Below are 19,680 nucleotides of genomic sequence, written 5' to 3'. Positions count from 1 at the left end.
TAATTAATAATAAAACGATTTTATTATTTTTTCTCGTTGTACGATTTCATTACAGTCGCGGAATCGAAAAAGGAAGTAAAACTGATTTTTGCATTAATTAATGCGTTTATTGTTTTTTGAATATTTTGCCTGCGAAAATTACTTGGATATTATTTTTCTAAAAGTATCGTGGAAATAAGATAGGTTGATACAGAAACTGTTTATCGCGCAAGTACTATATATGAGCTTCAAAATAAATAAATAAAAATAGATTTTTTCAAACGATGAGATCAGCCGATTAATTGTATCGTGTACAATATTACACGATACAATTACACCTTCAAGGAAAATACTGTAGGTCTACGGTAAAATCAATTTCGTTTTCTCACAGTTAAACTTCGCCGCTAATTGCTGTTGTGATAATTTTAATACGATCTTCTAATAACAGCACATTTCTTTAGTTTTTCGGACATTTTCCAACAAACTGAAATGAATTTCCTTTGTTGCTAGACTAATTTATTAACACCTGCACCTAATTTCAAGGGTGGGAGAAATACCCGGGATGGGTTCGAACGAGAGTTTAGACTAATTTATTATATTAGGAGGGGAAAACGTTGTTGAGATGGGTTCTTACAATAGTTTAGACCAGATACATTCGCGAAAGTGGTCACTTATTACAGGTGTTGTATGTTGTTTCGGACCAAAAATCGATGCCCGCGGTCGCGTTACACAGGTGGTCGTTTAATACAGGTAACTTATACGAAGACTCTATGGATAAACCATTCCGTGCCAGAAATTTTTGCCCGTTTTGACAGGTGCCCGTCGAATGCAGGTAGTCGCCTAAGCAGTTTTCACTGTATTCGAGTTTCGACTTATTTCTACTTAAGAAGTAGTTAAATAATTAAGGAATTAAGGGCATAAATAAAATGCTGCTGAAAGAGTTGGAATTTTACTGAACCAATCTCTAGCTGAGTACAGTGGAGACTGATTTCTTTGCAATATTAGATGTAATAAAGACAATTTTTCCACTTCAACGAGTGTGACTGAAAAGTAAACTTTGGAAATTTCCATGGATACCTGGTCCTAAAATAAATTAGTTAGAAAACAAACAATGGACAATCTATTAAGTTTAACATATTTAGATTTTTACAGCTATGGCGAGAAAGATTTAAAATTTACAACTCTGTTGCGTCCTTTGAAGTATACTAGTGATGTGACAAAAGAGGCATTTGACATTGATCAGTATGGGCACCCTTGGGATTTGGCAGTCTTCATGCCATGCAACCTACTCTGATTCCATCCATTAGCCACTTGTAGGGAGCTATTTGACTAAGTGGATTGTTTTAAGATTTAAAAAGAACATAATACAATAATAATTTGTTATTTTTATGTACGTTTCATTACAAAGCTATATTTAATTATAATTTTCTTAAAAGTATATTCATACAATTGAAGAATATTTTGTACCAAGTATGTACTGTACATTCACCACACATTTTACCAAGTAAGTTTTAATTATTTTATATTTAATTGTAGCCCTTATATCGTGGCTAGCGATTCAGAATGTAATTGTGATATGAAAAATACATTTAGAAGTGTACGGTTTTTACTGGCCTATTGAACAAACAAATACAGATGGACCCTAGACCATCCTGCACAATTAACTGATTGCCTGTGGAAGTCAGCTTCTTACAGAAACACAGCTTCCCTATCTTCAAATGTCACGGCACGCCACTGATGCACTGTCATTATCAATAATGGCTACATCTGCACATAATGCATTAAAAGTGATCAATGGTCCTTGAGAGTCCATTATGGCTACATTTACCTTCGCACTTGAATTGTCGATCTTAAATTTATAGCACTCAGTTTCGTGTGACTATATTTACCACAGTAATTACAATTGCCATTAAATTTTTTTATTTTGCTTTGCTAGCTTACTGTTTTTCCTGTTAGATTTTCAGTTTCGATTGAACATTGTTGATTCGCTATTATTGTGAACTAAAGCTACACTGGCATTTTCGACTGTAGGTTCAGCCATTGTCTTGGTAAGTGCTTTTTTGAGTGATTGTGATATTAGGTTTTCCAGTGTGCAATCCTCTTTTGCCACAGAGTTCCAGGCTGACAACAAATGTTTGAATGATAGAGATAAACTAATATAGGCTAGTATGCTATTCACGCCAAATAATAATAATTAGTAGTTAAAACTCACTGTATTCAGAGTTATTAATTGTTTTTTTGTTCATTCGAGCGCTTTCAATGAGTATATTTCCATCATCTTCAGGCGAATAAAATGTTTTAATCGAACATGAATGTTCGAGAGAAGAACACACATAAATTTAAAATTAAATAATTTTTGATATGAATCCGCTATGATTTGAATTATGTGCAATGTTACGAATATGATGTAATACAGCGCATGCGTGGAACTGCTTCCTGTCAGTGATGTGGCATATGATGTAACTCGCCGTTTAATCATTTGTATAGGGCGATCCATATATTAGGCAGCTCCAGAGTAGGTGTATTGCACGCTTCAAAAGTTGTTATATATAGTGACTCCCATATAAAGAGTAGTCTTCGGTCGTTGCATGCCCTGAGTATAGTGGAGTGGGCCCACAATGGGTTATAATTCATGTCGCATACCCTTCTTGCGAGTTCAGTGCTGCACCTTCTTTTTGCTATATCATCCTAGTGTTCAGTCAGGTGAATGAACGAAAAAATGATTAATAACCCTGAACACAGTGAGTTTTAACTACTAAATAAATAGAGATAAACTGTATAATAATTTAGTTACAATTGCTACATTCGCCTGCTTGTGACTGAGATCGCCAAGTTGAGTTGCCATTTGTTCCACTTTTGCCACATGTTTGGCAACACTGTCTTTCGGGTCCATTTTATATTTGTAAAATTTTTGCAACAATAAATGAACACTTCCTTTGCTATTTGTTCATAGATTGTTGATAGTCTTTTCCACATTTCCGCTGAAGTCTTGGGCGACATAACATGACATATTTGATTTGTTTCCAAAGCATTTACTATAATCATACATACTTTCTTGTCCTCTTTGTCTCATTTCGTTGGTGAAGTTGATTTGGGACGTGGACTAGACACATCAACATACTCAAGAAGACCATTGGCATCAAGGAAACACTGCATTTGAAATTTCTGTACTGGTAAATCATGGCCATCAAACTTCAATACTGTGATTTTTGTCCATTGTGCTTATCTTCCAGTGTCACTTTGCATAGCACAGCATAGCTTACAACAGTGCACCACACATGTTATACAACTTTTACAAAACCACCACAAAACAAAAAAACCTTTTAAACTTCATCACAGTTATTCATAAACTTGGCCCACAACCTGTTGAGCTCTTATGGAAAAGAAAGTGCTACATTTAACATTAAAAAACTGATTTAATGTCCAAAAATAAAAACATCTCTCCCTCTCTCCAGAAGATCAAAGTCTTCATGCCAGAAGATCAAAGTGATACTGCCCATGACACTTTTGATGACCATTATAAAAAGGCACCAAATGTGTGCAGCAATGTGCTGCAGGAAGCGATCAAGGCTCATTCACCCCAACATTTATAAGATTTTATATAAAAATTTAATTTGTAAAGAAATTCCCATTGTTCAAAGTGAATTGTAATCCTGTTTTGTCTTCTAATGACACTGGATTTGAAAAATTAAATTTATGAAGAATTTTTGTTTAATGCTACAAATTAGCAAATCAGTATTTTCAAATAAGTTACTTGAATGGTAATACAGATTTTATTGATAAATATAACTTAAAATATTTTATAAAATAAATGGAAAGTTTAAATATATCTATGGATTCTACTTGTTAAGGGGAATTCCTTGTGTTTATTTAATTTCATAGAGAGGCATGTTTTTAATTGTTGCTTCAAATTTAAAATGGATTACATTAGATAACTGCTCAATTGAAGAAAGAAAATGCTTTTACAGTAATACTGAAATGTTTTTAACTCCTTAGGAGTCATTATCATCAGATCAAACTTTACAGAATAGAATCAAAATTTAAAAGTTTGTACACAATACTTTTTTTACGTTTTCTAGCTGAAATTAATGTAACTAAGCACTTAAAAATAAAATATGCATCACTGCTTTAACCCCAATTTGTTTTTTTTCTTTTCACTTTTTAAATTGTTTTTGTAATATCAGTGATGATGAATTGAGGTAGCCAGTTGGAATAAAGAAATATCACATCTTTACTGTTGACAACATTAGATGCTTAGAAATAATGTATATGTATATTTGTTCCAATATTGTAATGGGAAGAATGCCCCTTCATTCTTTAATGATAACAGGTTTATCTCAGAATACCTTAACCTTCTGGTCATAAGCCCAATTAGTAAGAGAAGTTCAACAAAAGGCATGGCCCATATATTGTTGAATTCTTATGTTTATGTATTCTGAGTTTGATAAACCTTGTGGTGGATCCTATATGGTAGTAGTATATGTTAGTGTAAATATCTGATTTTGCTAATTTGCTGCTTATTATTGTAGTAGGTTCACCATTGTTGAGTTTTTCTTACTGCTAGTTTACAGTTTAAGGGCTTATTATACAAGGCTTCTAATGCTATACAATTGATTTTCCCATAACTGCTGCTAAGATAGGATTTTTTTTAATGCTGTGGTGAAAAATTTTGTCTGTGTTTTTGTAAAATGCTTTTACTATATTATTATGTTAACTGGGAACCCAGTTTACTCTGCAGTTTGATTGATTTGATCAGTTTTCTCTGCCTCACTTTTAACCATTGAAGATAGGGTAATCACTTTGTGTACTAGACTTCTAAACACAGCCAATTTGTGAGAAATAATATCATTAGAATCCCAATGGAAGTTGAAGTTTACTGCTGTGTGTTAGTGAAGTTGAGGAAGTTGATCTGAGGGAAGCTGCTATTAGATAGCACCAGGGATAATCAGCTGCAGTGTTGTTGTTGATTATATCTACAATTTCCTGTACTTGTACTGATTTTTTCATCATATTAATATATCTAATTATGAGTTTTATATCTTTCTTGCATGCATTAATGCCTGGGTCCTCTACCCATTTTAGAATCATTTCCACAATATTACCAGAGGCAAGTAACCTGCATGATTAAATTATACTTCCTGGAGATTAACAAAAAGGAAAAAATGAATACAGAGCTAGAAAATCAACTTTTCAATGACAAATGGTAAACAAAATATTTTTTTACACAAATGAAAGATAAATTTGCTTTGTGTTTTGAGATGTGTCCTTATTTAAAGAATATAATATAAAAGAAACTTTAATACAGAACATTTAAATTATTGTTTTGACTTAATGATGGAGATGATGCTATTATAAAAGTAAACTTTGTTACTACTAAAAAGATAGCTAAATTTAGAAAAGAATAAAAACAAACCATGTTTAGATGATGAATTTGCCAGTGTTTGTTGCAAAAGAACAAAATAAATTTAGAGTATTACCTTATTTCGAAGGACAATTATACAATAGATTAAAGTTATTATTAAAATTTTGAAAAATCACTTTACCCACAAACATGTAATAATGGAAATTTCCTTGTGTACTAGTTATTTTTTTATATATCAAATTTGACTTATCTGAACTTCCATCATATTCTCATGCTACATGCTATTCATGTGTAAAAAATTTCAGGTTTTCAAAAAATCATTGCACCTTATACATGTGATCATGTACAATTTTTCTTTATCATGACACAATCTCATATATAAGGCAGTGATTTTCCTCTCTGATTTCTTCAAAAATGATATCATGGAGGGGTCTCGTGATTGTTGCAACAAGTTGGCATGATGTTATGGATGTTTGTTAGCTATATAATGAGATGGCCATCTGCAAGTCATTATGGTTTTGAATGCTTTCTCTAAGATATCCTCAGGTGCTATGAGCTTCAACAATTTAAATGTTTTTATGACTTTATTTTGTGTTTGAAAAATACAGAAAAATGACTTACTGGTTCTTCTGATAAACACCTCAGCCTTCCTGTTATTTATTTCCAGCTGAACTCATTTCACATTAGCACAATAATTTGATAATTCTAAAAAATACTGTAATTGCATTCCCTAAATTTATGCATAATATACTGTTTAGTTTACTGTCAGTTAAACATTATATTATGTATAAATTTGGTTCTGGTATTTTTGAAACTGTGCCAGTAATTTATTTCAATTCAAACAGACATTTATAGTATTTATACAGACACTTTGGCAAATCACAGAATCAACCGAATAAAATTTAATTTTGTGATTTGCCAAGTGTCTGTATAAATACGATAAATAATTTGTGTTTGAATTGATATAAATTTGTTATTTTATAGTATTTTTTTTAGAATTATCAAATTTGAGGAATGGTAGTTATATACAGTAATACCCCGAACTTACGCGATAGGTGGGACCGAGCGGTAACTGCGTAAGTCGAATTTGAATAAGTTGGGGTATAATTTCGCATGTAAATACATACAAATAATTTTTAATTGGGGCCGGAGACTAAACAAAACAATAATTTAGAAAAAAAATGTTTAATAAAATCTTAGATAATACATATGTATAACAAATTAGGCCAATATTATTTTACAATTTTTCACATTTACTTGATTATTACACCATAGTTTTAACATTGTTTCCATCTCAGCGATAATACTGTGATGTTTACGAATGATGCTTGAATTTAAAGATTGAGCATTTTTCACAGCTTTGAGAATTTTTTTCTTTGCCTTTTATAATTGTTCTGACCGACAATTCCGGTAGATCTTTGCCAATTCACAAATTTTCATTTTTGTATCAAAGTCTTTAATAATGGGTACGTTTGTAAAGTCAAACGAGTCAAACACTATAGTAACGAATCGTTCGAAAAGTCTAACGAATTAGGAATAACGATGACTTCATTCTCGCTTAACTCGTTCGACTTTACGAACATACCCAATGTTAACTTTACATTCCAAAGATAAAGTTTTTCTTTCCTTGTTTGATGCAGAAGAATTAGTTCTACTTCGTTTGGATAGGGTCTCTCGAGTCTCCGTAGATATAACAAACACAGAAATAAATAACACAAAATAAATTGTAGCTATGTGTGGATTCCGTGCAACACATCCGAGCATGTAAGCTGAACAATAGTGTGGGGGGAGAGAGTAATCAAGTAATGTGTGGCGCTGAAACAAAAGACAAATAGACGAGATTTGAAAGTCGCGTAACTCAGGGTTTGCGTAAGTCGGGGTATTACTGTACAGTATAATTGCATGTGATTGAAGGTTAATGGTTGATCTACAAAATCAACTTACATTATATTCAATCTAAACAGATGTAGCTCAATTGCTTAGTTATTAGAGCTATCAATGGAAATTTTGAAATTAAGGAACTTTTGGCAATGGAATCAATGAAATTATGAACAACTTTAGAAGTAAGCATAAAATTACTATGGAAAACATATCATACAAGAACACTTTTGGTGTGTGATGTAGAATTTATTTTATACAAGGAAATCCATTTTAGGCTATTTTTCCTTCAGTCCTTATTATGTAATTTGATGAAACTACAGAATAAAGATGGTAAAATTAACTATTTATTATTCTACATATGTTAAAAAAGTACAAAAAAAGTTAAATTATATCTTAGTAGCCTTGCCCAATATGCTGAGAATGTTTGTGTCCTCAGTTTGTTTATATTGTTGCTTGTGGAAATTTTATCCTTTGTTTATAAAAAAGTTTATTTTTCTTACTTATTGTACACTTCAGAAATGTATTTCATAAAAATTATTCAGATATTTTTAACAGAAATATTTTTGTAAAATAAAAAAAATAAAAAATTTTGTCATATTGGTAGGAAAATCAGTTTTTTTACTGGCATTGAATTTGTTAGTGTGAAATAAAATTGTATTTTTTGGAATTTTGCTTTATAGTAGATACTGATTGTGCTTATTTTTGAATGTATCAAGTTTGAATCATTTACAGCTTACTTGTGTAAATGGAGGGACTGCTGTAATAGATTCCATGAAAACTCTGTAAATGGAGCCATGGAAAGATATTTAAAATAAGGAATCATTTCATATCCCAAATACAGTACAGTAAAGTCCCATAAACTTGACTCTTGATTAACTTAACGTTTCATAGAACTTGTAGTGTCATCCAAAAAGAAATACATGTAATTTAATTTTATCTGTATAGCTTAACTCTTCTTCTTCTTCACATGCCATGCCCAGTCCCCCGGCAATCACCAAGGAGAGGGAGTTCCTATCTTTGGCCGTTCTCATTATCTCCCCAATGTTTTGTATGCCTGTCCATTTTTTAATATTGTCCATCCATGATAAATGTCTTCGGCCTCGTTTATGCTTTCCCTCAATCTTTCCATTGAGGATTAGTTGTGGGATTTTGTATTATAGCTTAACACTATGATCAAATAAGTTATCACTTTTCACTGGTGAGACTTGATAATAGCATCATGTTAACAAATATAACTATTTATGATACTACATGTCAACAAATATAACTATTTATGATACTACATGTTAACAAATATAACTATTTATGCAAGATGTCACTGCAAAACACCATGATATGAATATCACTAAATTGAAAGGTAACCACTGAATAGCCAATATTTTATAATTAAAATTTAATGACAAATAGAAATAGTCATTAATAGTACATAGTTAATATGGGTATGAACTTGCACATATAATATCTTTATGAATGCATATGAGATGGGCCATTTCTAGCACCTGTTGGTGCAGTGTTTGGTCTTGAACTACACTAAATAAAAAATCCCTAAGGGAGCAGAAGGCTGGTGGGAGCTCCACCAAAGTGTACATATACTTGAAGTCTAAGGCCGAAACTCCACTACCATAAAAACGGCGTAAAACCCCTTGCCGTAAAATATTTTATGACCTGAGCAGGCGTAAATTATCATGGTCACGTGATTAAAAGCTTTTACGGCAAAGGGTTTTACGCCTGTTTTTATGCTAGTGGAGTCTTAGCCTAAGACTGTCATAAATTGCAGCAGAGAGGGTAGATATCGTAGAATTCCAGTTGACCTCATTTGCATTCTACGAAATATACCCTCTCTGCTGCAATTTATGACAATCTTAGACTTCAAGTATATGTACTCTTTGGTGGAGTTCCCACCAGCCTTTTGATCCCTTAGGGATTTTTATAACAGGTTCTAATAACAAAAAAAACTTTTTTATGTAACTATTCTTTTTTTCCTGTAAAGTTAATTATCAACTGCATTTAAGTGAACCAATCCACCACCAAAAACATCAGAACACATAACTTAATGTTCATTTTGAAGATAGTAAATTAATAAAATAGTTTAATTATTAAGACAAGTGATCTAAATAATGACATACAATTTGACATCATTTAATCAGTATCCTTTACCAGTATCTCATACTGGTAATTTACTTTATCACATTCAATATAAAACCTAATGACATGAATGCTTTGAAAGTATTTAAAAATTTTAGATATTATTTCTCTCCTGCTTTCAATGTTTCTGTGAAATTTAATTATTACCTATTAAAATATATCACTTTAAATTGTTTTGTTACAGATTACTCTGCTAAGAATTACTTTCATAAATCATTTTTTTTTTACTTCTGCAAATATTTATGAAAAACACAATAAAATAAGTCTGTGCAAAGATACATAAATTTAAAAAAATTTATTAAGAGACAATCAAAAGAAAAACAATGAAAACAATTGTTCAATATATATAGTCACCAACTAATGAAGTATTATGTAATTTTCAAAACTGTTCTATATTTCTATTGGTGGATTTACTATTTTGTACGTTTCTTAAGATATACCAGGGTTTTTTTGGTATTTTTTCAATAAAAATAAATGTTGTCTTTCTGAATTTCTTTCTTCTGCCTATTTTTTATGAAATTAACAGAGACGCCTGATGTTGCCCATGAAAAGTAAGAAAAACAAACAATAAAATTAAATCCATGTAAAACAATATTAAAAGTTTGATTATTTTAGCCCAGGCAGCGCCAGGTACTGTACATCTGCTAGTTTAGAATAAATAAAAAACTTGTAATATACTATGGCAGGGATGCAACCTTTTGCATAGCATGCACAAATTTTTTGATAGATGAGTTCAGATGCGCAGTGGCATACCGTGGGTGTTAGCTGCCCGGGGCGGAGAAAAATTTCGGCCACCCCTTAATTAGGTACAGTGGTACCTCAGGTTACGAACGCCCCAGCATACGAAATTTTCAGGATACGACATAAAATTTGAACATATTTTTGCTCCACGATACAAACAAAAACTCACCATACGACGTTACATTAGTTCACATTTTTCATTTGTTTTTCTTACTACAGTTATTTTTTTTAATGTATTACTTGGCTTTAATTTGAGTATGTTTTTCGCGTTGGAACGAATTATTTGGTTTTACATGTAATCGTATCGGAAAAGATGATCCACCTTACGACATTTTCATGATACGATCTCAGTTTCGGAACGGATTAATTTCGTATCCTGAGGTACCACTGTATTTCAATTTATAAGACGAAAATTCAGTTTTGCCACAGAACAAGCAATGAAAAATGCAGTTGTAGTGTAGTTACCCGTATAAAATAGTTCTATACGGTATTAGTGGTGTACATGAACACGAATGTATCGTGTATCGTACAGGCAAAAGAAAATAAAAAAAAAAAGTCAACAGGTGTCGCAGGAACTACTCGGGAAAGAAGTAACTAGTCCAATCCGATTCCTGGACTGTCCGGATGGTAGCACTATCGTGGGACGGTAGCACTATCATGGGACGTTAGCACTGTCATTTAGACACCTGTAAACTGACCGAAAATAAACATGCATGCATACACTGTAATTTACTATGTGGAGAACACTCATTTTATCTGTAAAGTTGATTGCAACGAATTGTGCAACAAATGAACTTGCCAAGACAGACTATAAAAAATTAATTTTTTATGTAATATTCATAATTGCAAAGAAGCCAAATCTGGCAATGTTGCTCAGAACTGACTGAAGCGCCACTTGTAATCGTCCAATGTGCCAAGTTTGGCGCATGCGCCACGTTTTGGCCACCCCTGTACTATAGGATTCCTTTTCTAATGATCTTGGTGATCCAACTAGAACATTTATCATTGATTTCATTCTTTTTGTAATTTTAAAGAAGTTTGTGTAAACAATATTGGCTTTATATGTTGTTTATAGTTATTTAATGAATATGTTAAACATTAAAAAAATGATATCAAACTTTAAAATAATAGAGAATTAATTAATTACTTTTTGAATATAAACAGATAGTACTTAATGGAATACAAATGATTGATTATAACTTATATAGGTATGGAGGGTTAAACTTTGATGCCTCAGGTGTCATTTATATTTTAAATTATTATTATTATTATTATTTTTTTTTTTATTGAGATGGTTAGATTGTTTTTGATGATATGTTGCACTTGAAAGAGGACATCAAATATTTCATTTTCCAGTAGGAAATATTTTATCAGTGTGTAAGTAGATCCAATATAGCTTTATTATTTAGATACAAGCAAGAATTTGGTTTCTTAATCAACTAAGGCATTGAAAGACCTTCATGTGTGTTGGAATTTATAATAATTTTTTAAACAGCATTATATATATATAATTAATTAACATATTTACTATTAGATTTAAAATTATTATTTATAAAAAATATTTGATGGTAAGAGAAAATGAAAATGTTTTATTTTAAAAAATAAAAGCATATTTAAAATAAATAAATGAATGATCCTTTAATTAATTGTCTAATGGATATTATGAAGCTCTAAGACATTGAAGATCAAATTTTGACATTTTGTAGAGCTTAACATACTTGACTTTTTTGAGATTTCAGATTTTTCTGATATCTTTGACATATCTCTTCAAATGTGCTATTTTGTTTTTCTGTAAGAAGTATACTTCTCAAACACTTTATGTTAGTTATCTGATGTCAGACTAATGTAGCTGTATTATGTAGATGTAAATTTATAAAATAATAATATAAAATATATTTGATTATTTTATATAATTTATGTATAATTTTAAGGAGAAAACTGAAATATGGTTTCTTGTAAATTATTTTGTTTTGAGGATTTATGGAATTTTTCTTTTAATGCGTTTTAAATAACTCATTACATAGAATAAAAGATATATAATAATTTATCATAAATATTGTTTTATACAGGATTCTGTCTGTTGTGGCTGACATTGAAACTCTTGGTGAGATACTGATTGATATCATCCCAAAACTAGAAGATGTAAGTAAATATTTTAAATTGATGAATAATAATTAAAATATATGAAATAAATAGAAATACTTTCTAAGTGTCCATTTTTATATTTATCATTTACTCAATTATATATATATAAAATAGTAAATAAATATATTAGATATTTTTAATCTAAATTTCAATCTCACTAAGTCTACACCTGGGACATTCTGTGCATGTGTTACTTTTGATCCATCACTTCTGCTTTGTATATTGTGAATAAGAAGTTTTTATTTTTGATTATTTTATAATTAAAACAAGAATACAATAAAAATTTCTCAAGTTTTTAAACAAATGCTCAATATGAGGTGGATAGTGATACCAGCAATGAAGCTGAAGTTTAGCATCCTTTTCCTGAAAAAACAATGGCAGTGCAAGGCATGTAATTTGATAAATAAATAAAATAAAATTTTGCAAAAAAACTTTTTTGCTGAGAGGAGGGGGTGCAAGAAAGATGTCTGCTAGAGATCATCTTTTGTGGGGGGAAGACTGATTGAATTTTGTAAATGAACACTATGTACATGTGTTGTGAAATTATTTGTTGTATTTGTATAAGCTGTTAAGTGTTAATTTAATTTCAAATTTTCATTAGCAGATGAATATCTGTTTTAGTTATTGGTATAAGAACAGAATACTCCAAGTGCAGATGTAGCAGGACTGATGTTTAAATGAGGTGGAGTGTTAACAAAGCCTCTTCTATGACTTACAGAATTGTGTTTGTTCTCAAAATCTGTTTAATCAATTTTAATTAAATTTATTATTTTTCATTAATTGCTATGAGGAATCCAAACATATAATAAAAAATGGGGTCCATGACTCTGTTTTTAAGATATAAAGTTGTAACATGAGCTCATGCAACAGTGATATCACAGAACTTGGTCGTGCAATGTTCCATGGTTGCGAGCACACCTTCTATGGGCATATAGAATTGAATGTTTTCAAAATTTTATGGGGCAATTTTGATAAAACTTTGCCATTTTCCATTAATTGTGATGGGGAAATCCAAAAATATAATGAGGGTACATTTAAATTTAAAAAATAGGAGTCCATGTCTTTGTCACTTTAATACCTCTGTATATTGAAAACAATGTTTGTGCTCTCTGGTACAACTGAGTGTGCCTGATGGAATTTAGGCATACAGGTCAAAAATAAAATCAGCATTGCATGCACCTAACAGAAAATAGGTTCGAGAAACAAATAAAATACAAGAATAAAACAGTCAATTGTTATTGATTTGTTCTTGGATTGCATCTCCATGTTGGCAAGTGCAAGGACTGTCTCTCTCATGGCCAGAAGGTACAAATATCAAGTCTTCTATTTCTAACAGGTGCATGAATTGCCTTTTTTTTTCCAGCTCCACTTCAATTCTATCTTGATACAACAAAGTTGAACGATGTCCTGGTTATAATTTAGATATATCCAATATTTCATTACAAAATAATCATAGATAAACTAAAATGTTTGAGTTTCTATTTTATGATTTTAGTGAACTTTTTTTAATCAAAATAGTAATGTCAGCATTAGGCATGTCTTTATAATGACTATCTCACTAGTAGGAGTATACATTTTTTAAACATAATTTCTATTCTAATTGATTTATAAATTTGAACTCTTCAAAAGTTATTTTGTGTGTGTGTGTGTTCATTTTTCTGTCATTTAAAAAAAAAAAAATTGGTATTATTGTTTCAGTTGTTATGAATGTACAAAAGAAAGATGCTTTAGAGTATTTTTTTTATAAATTATTTTTTAATATAATTTATTCCTGATTTTCTTATAGCTATAACTTTATTTATTTATTATTATTAAATAATTACTATAAGAATTACTATAACTTACAGAATTATTTTTGTTTTCTTAGTATAGTTATAAGATATAAACTTGTTCTGATGTGTTCTAATAGTAAAATGAATGACAATAATATGAAGAATTATTAATTTTTTTTATTAAATCAGTATTTGTATTATGATTTTTAAAAATACATGTACTTTGTAATTAATAAAATGAATTAAATGAAAGCAGCACACCATGAATAACTGCAGCAATAAATTTTAATAGACCAAAAACATTTTCAACCTACTTATATAAGTCTTCATCAGTTGGAACAAAAAATTTAGATGAAAAAGAACACAAAAACATTCTATTGTATGTTCTACTTTATTTAGAAACATTTTTGACTTATTAAAATTTATTGCTGAAGTTATTTAATTTGTCCTGCTATCATTCAGATATTTATCTAGTTTCAGTTTTTCTTTTATTAAAATTAAATGTATATTGTATGAAAGTCAAAATATTTTATGAGAGTATTTTCATAATTAATATACAGAGAATATAATAATGCAGACAAATTTTTGTGTTAATTGTTGTCATTAAAATGTTTTGTGAGTGTTCAGTTATGTTATCATCTGTGGTACAGCATAACTGAATTATTAGTAAACTATGCTTTTTGGATATTTGTAAGCAGTGATGATATTCGAAATATTTAACAAAGGGTTCGCTAACAGAAAATTTTTCCTTAACAATTTTTTTTTGCTCAAATGGTGCACCGGAAGGTTCTAGTTTAGTATTGTTACAGAGTATAATACGTATATTTTAATATATTTTTTAAAAGAATCAAAACCATTGAGAAATGTTACATGTGTTTAACAAGGTTCGGAAAACTTTGAAAATGTTAACAACGGGTTCGGCCGAACCTGTGCGAACCCGCTGAATATCACCACTGTTTGTAAGTAAAGTTATATAAAATGTCAGTACAATAAACTTAATGTAGATTTAATGGGGACATGCAATACTATTAATAAAAAAAATAATTTGCAGTTATAAAAATAAAATATTGAAATTTTTTGTTTAATTCAGCAAATATTTATTAATTACATTTTCTTGTTTAGACAAGTTTTATTTTAGAATACTGTTCTCAGTCTTTATTTTATACTGTGATTGTGAAAATATGTTTTTTTGCTTGTCAAAAAATTTGTGATGGAGCAAAGAACAGTAATTAAATCTAGTTGTAAACTTGATAAAACAGATACAGAAAATTACAAGGCCATGGAAATCATTATTTATCTCGTTGAAAGATGTTTGAATGATAGAAATGATTTAAAAAGAGGAGACAATCACTCGATGATGCTAATCACATTTGTTTTTTTTTTTTTTTTTATGCTGATGGTCTTCTTTATAAAGAATTTTCCAACAGAAGCTGATTGCCATCTTCTGTTTGGGTATACTGGAATGTTTTTGCAACAGGATTTTGTGTGTTTGCCCCAAAATGTTTTTTGCTTCATGATAATGCTCCAATCCATTCAGCTGGAATTTGTAGCAGTTTTTAGCTCAAAGACAAGTCTCCTTGCTCATTTGCCCATTGTATTTTCCAGACCTTACACCATGTGACTTTTCTTCTTTTCATGGTTCAAGATATATACAGTATTTAGGGTAAAAAGTACAATTTAGAAGATATTCAAGCCAATGTGGCATGAACATGATTTGCAAAAGAAGAATTTTCAACCAGCTTTCAGTGGTTGTATTAATGTTGTCAATGATGCTCAAGAAACTGGCAATTGTGTAGAACATCATAAAGGTTAAAAATCTTTCTATATGGGGACTGCAGTTTGAAAAGTTCCCATTGTTGTTCATTCATCTGTCTGCCCTTAATCTTGATAACAGAGTTAGATAGATGAAAGACAAGACCAGATATGGAAACCTTAGGGGACAGGAGGCCCCGATTATATGTGAATGTCTGATACAAACCAGAAGTCATGTTACTTCAATTGAAACATTTTTTCTGAAAGGTGTTAGATAGATGACTGGCACAACTCTGTTGTTAAAGGAAAAGTATGATGTACAGGAGTGAGCCATTACCAATTTGAGATGGAGAGCATATATTTTAAATTAAATAAATGAAAAAGATTTTAAAAATTGCAGCCTGGCATTGTGACGATGTCACAATAAATAATTTCTTGTTTACTTTTAGATTTTTTAGAACAATAGTCCTGGAACATTCTGAACAGACAGTGTAGTTATTTTTGTTTTTTATTTTTATTTTATATACAGTATACTTTTTCTTACATTTATTAGTTCTTTAATTTTAAATTGTAGCATAAGCTTATTTTAAATATTTTGGATTCTAAAATGTAACATTTATAATTTAGAAATTTTTCTGATTCCAAATCTAAAGTTTGAAGCACAGAAAATATTATTTTCTTAAATAAACCTATTCATTTTTTTTGAATGATATGAATAATGAAATAATTATTTGAATGAATCATTTAAATTCAAAATTATGTATCTTAGCTAAATTCATGAAATACAGTGCCTTTTACATTAAGTGTCATGATTGTTTTAATAAATAAAAATTGAAAATATTTATTGTATTTATTTTCAACAATCTATAAAATCAAGATATCATAAAAAAACAAAAAAATAATTGTATAAATAAAAAATTATAATTTAGCTAAAAAATATTTTGATGTCATATTTGAAAAATTTTTCAAGAATAAAAATTAAAAATAATTATGGTTTCTCAAGAATTCTTGATCATAATCTCTATTAGACAACAGATCTGCATCTTTGCATTTAATAAAAATATAACATATGGCGAAAATTAAAAATATTTAAATATTTCTAGTGTCTCCGTACATGATCAGGGTTAGCTTTTGTATGTGTACTATTAGATGATAACTACTCTAGTTGAAAATCTGTTTTATGGATGGGCAGGTAGTCTATATGCTGCAATGAATGAGCATGGCTAGTCACTCCTGTTAATGGCAATAAATTGCTAATTGTTTTATTGCCCTGCAAACAGAAACTTTCTTTCTTGTTAGAAGTAGGTCAAATTACAATCTTGTTTTATTTTGGAAGAATGTTTTCTTTAATGTTTAACATCTAGTTTTGTTAGATCTGATTATTTTAATTTTGTTTTTCTTTTTTATGCAATATTGTCATGTAGTTATCAAAAATTATTTATCTTAATATTATTTTCACACATCTGAAAATTTTTTCCTATACTCAGTCTGTCAGGTTTAGTTTCTATAATTTTCTGATTTGGGCATTGAATAAATGGGTTTAAATTTTTTGGTCTCCATAATTTGTCAGATAGAGATGCGACTTAGTGTGTCCTCATTTTTGTGGCAATTCCCTGCCTTATGTTTTACCTCAAAATCAAATTCTTGCAGGAATATAACCCATCTGGCAATTTAAGAATTTGTACTAGAGTTTTTGTTGCTTATGAGCAATCTTAAGGGTCGATGGTAAGTAATAATGGCAAATTTCCTTCTGTGTAAGTATGGTTTAAAGTAATTGGTGGCCCAGACTACAGCTAGCACTCCTTCTTGGTAGTGCTATAATTTTTTTGGGTTTTTGTAGCTTTCAGCTCGCATAAGTAATTGGCATTTCCCCTCTATCGTCTTCTTACTCAGGCTGTCATGTTTATCATCTCTTGTCAGAATTTTATATCTACCAGCAGGTTGCTTTCTTTATTGTCTTCTCTTTTGTTGTTGTCAATCAAAGCAGATGTATGTAGCAGTGGTTCTCAAAGTATGGTTTGTGGATTACTAGTTGTCTGCAGAGTACTCTAGTCATTTTGGAAAAATGACTAGAGCACTCTGCATACCACATAATTATAACTTTGAACAATTTAAAATGTGCTACTCTAAAATTATAATATAATATACACTAAAAATATTAATTTATTAATAGCTGCATTCAACCAATACAGTTTTATAATTTGAGATTTTAAGTTGGTAACTTTAAATTAAAATTTACTTACTTTTCATATTCATGAATCCAGTCTAACACTGGATTATGAAATCTTTGAACTAAAGTAAAGAGCTATGTTACAAGTTCTCCAATTTATATGAGTTCATCATGATATAGCTCCATAAATTGTCATGTGTACACTAAACACACAATTTTTGAAAGTTTAATAGACAATAGATTCCAGTGTGTGAAAGAAACTATGCTAACTTTGAGTTGGAGGCATTGTTAGAATCAGTCACAAAATATAAAAAGCATTAAACTGATGTTTCTTAATTGGGGGACACAACATTTCAAAGGAACCACAGGCCAAAAATCAACTTTTGGGGAACCAGAGCAAACTCTCGGGGAGACATACTTAGAATAAAATAGGTAAATTATTAGAGAAATGTATATAATTATTAAAATATTATATTTAAATAAAGTACAAAAGTAAATTTGATAAGGAGAAATTTTGAACTTAAAATGTTTTTTAATCAGAAAATACATTTATTTCTTGTAAACAAAGATATTTTGTCTCCAGCACATGTATGCAAAGTATATCATTTTCATATGTTTTGAAGGATGTTTACTGTTAAAATGTAGGCCTATTGCATGTAGATGTACACTGAGTGGCCAATTTATTATGACCCCCTGCAAAGTTTATTCAAATCAGCTATGATGGTACAGTAGTGTCACCAGAAGACGAGATTGATATAAAAAGGGATTGCTGTATGATTGTATAGTTGTAGGGAATTGCATGTAAAGATATGGGTAAAAAATGTGATTTAACAGACTTTGAATGTGGAATGACTGTAAGTGCTAGATGCAATGGAGCAAGTATCAGAAAAATGGCTTTCCTTGTGAGGTGTTTGAGAGCGACTGTTGTTCATGTGTACAAAGAGTGGACTACCAAACAAAAAAGCAAGTACTGATAATGCTAGATGCTTGAGCTGAAAGGAGAGTTGCCAGACTTGTCCAGTCCAACAGAAGGGCAACAGTATGTAAGATTACAGCTGATCTTAGTTAGGGAACATCTTTGATTGCTGAATGAACTGTTTGCTGTACATTACATTGTCTTGGGTATGGAAATTGAAAGCCTTTGTTGTCTGCAGCTAACAAGATCAAATGACTCAATTTGCACATGATCACGAAGATTGGACAGTAAATGACTAGAAAAGGGTAATATAGTTTGATGAGTCATTTTCTCAGTTGCACCATGTAGTTGGCAGAGTGTTAATATGGAGAAAACAGCATGAAAGCATGGACCCTATGTGCATTGCCACAACACTTCAGGCTGGAGGAGGCAATGTTATGGTTTGGGGAATTTTTCCTGCATTATTTGGGTCCTTTGCTTTATGTGGAATGTCTGAATGCCCAAAGAGATTTAAATATTGTCACTGACCAAGTACTGTACGTTCAGTTATGTTAATAGCCTACACCAGCGCTGTTTAACTTATAGCCCGCGGGCCATATTTTCTTCACCAAACATTTCGGGGGCCAAGAAGGTGGATAAACCACATGACATTTGCATAGTGCTACGGTTCAGTAAGCACTAATTGGTCAGCGAGTCCGATGTTGACGCTATAAAAAGGCAACAGTTCGACACACCGGATATACGTCACTCTCGTCTAAGTTCGACTTGGGAATTTTTTTGTTCAATAATAAATGTGAATTCTTCTTCCTGGAAAAAA

At 30.5% G+C, this 19,680-nt stretch overlaps 1 protein-coding gene across 1 annotated transcript in view; it reads left to right on the top strand.

Moving 5' to 3' along the window:
* The window catches only part of LOC111632975 (heterogeneous nuclear ribonucleoprotein K-like), a 190,425-nt gene that overhangs the window by 74,494 nt on the left and 96,251 nt on the right, over nt 1–19,680 (top strand). The window contains exon 6 of the mRNA XM_023377493.1: nt 12,178–12,250. Coding sequence (XP_023233261.1) covers nt 12,178–12,250 — 73 coding nt within the window. The remainder of the gene's footprint in view (nt 1–12,177; nt 12,251–19,680) is intronic.

The sequence above is a fragment of the Centruroides sculpturatus genome, unplaced genomic scaffold (assembly GCF_000671375.1).
Source record: "Centruroides sculpturatus isolate CEXI.00-Female unplaced genomic scaffold, Cexi_2.0 scaffold110, whole genome shotgun sequence".
Lineage (NCBI taxonomy): Eukaryota > Metazoa > Arthropoda > Arachnida > Scorpiones > Buthidae > Centruroides > Centruroides sculpturatus.
Note: the sequence above shows the minus strand (reverse complement) of the source record. Positions and strands in the feature narration are given on the sequence as shown.